Genomic DNA, 896 nt, shown 5'->3' on the forward strand with positions numbered 1-896 from the left:
CCCCCCCCCTTTGGGGGGGGGGGGGGTAGGGCCCAGGGGCAGCGATTTGGGAGTGAAGGACACCAGGTTAGGACTGGCCATTGATATTTACAAATGAGTCCTAGCACAAAAAAAAAAAGTTGAGAAGCACTGCACAAAACCAGCTGTTCCCAATCAGCGCTATGCACAGAACCCGTCAGCAGTACGCATTAACAGATTTATAATAATTGCTTAAATACAACAAAAATTCATCAGGTTGAAGAGAACAATTTGCTGGTGGTAAAGGTTGCCTCATTTTAAATCAGTGGTGCGCAACCCTTCTGCTTTAGACGACTGTTTGGATGGGATGGTTGGGTAGGGACTATCCTGCCTCGTGCAGGGGTAGGACTCGGTGACCGCTGGAGGTCTCTTCCAGCTCTGCCTAGATGGGGGCCACAATTAAGAAGTGCAGGCAGCCGGTAGCACAAGTGTTTTTGAACAGCCAATGCAGGAGGATGAAAACTGCCAACAAAAAGGTGGAGGAAAAAAAAGTGGGGACGAGGGCATTCTCGCAGAGGCAGAAGGATGGAGACCGAACACCACGTGGGACGCCTGGCAGACCCCTCAGCACCCCCTGGTGCCCACCCGTGACACCGAACCAGCGCCTGCTGCAAGGCCCAGAGCTGAAAGGCCCCCACGTCTGTCGGCTCCCCTCGGAGCCCGCATTTCTACCCGCTCCTCGAGGCGCCACGCAGCAAGGCTCCTGCCCGGCCTCACCTGCCGGCTCGGGCCCCGCAGGCGCTGCAGCAGCTCCGCCTCGCCCGCGTCCTGGCCGCCGCCGAACACTAGCGCCTCCAGGCAGCGCTCCACCGCCGCGCTGTCGCCCAGCGCACCCGGCAGCCGCGCCCCCTCGGCGGCCTCCGCACTGCCCGCGCGCC

General features: G+C 59.7%; 1 protein-coding gene across 1 annotated transcript in view; it reads right to left on the reverse strand.

The window, feature by feature from the left end:
* The window catches only part of UTP18 (UTP18, small subunit processome component), a gene marked incomplete at its 5' end in the record, with an annotated part of 22,908 nt that extends 22,017 nt beyond the window's left edge, over positions 1-891 (reverse strand). Inside the window, one exon of the mRNA XM_019515181.1 lies at positions 736-891. Within this exon, the coding sequence (XP_019370726.1) occupies positions 736-891 (156 nt within the window). The remainder of the gene's footprint in view (positions 1-735) is intronic.
* Between the last annotated feature and the right edge of the window lie 5 nt (positions 892-896).

The sequence above is a fragment of the Gavialis gangeticus genome, unplaced genomic scaffold, assembly GCF_001723915.1.
Source record: "Gavialis gangeticus isolate Ggan-Ray unplaced genomic scaffold, GavGan_comp1, whole genome shotgun sequence".
Classification (NCBI taxonomy): domain Eukaryota; kingdom Metazoa; phylum Chordata; order Crocodylia; family Gavialidae; genus Gavialis; species Gavialis gangeticus.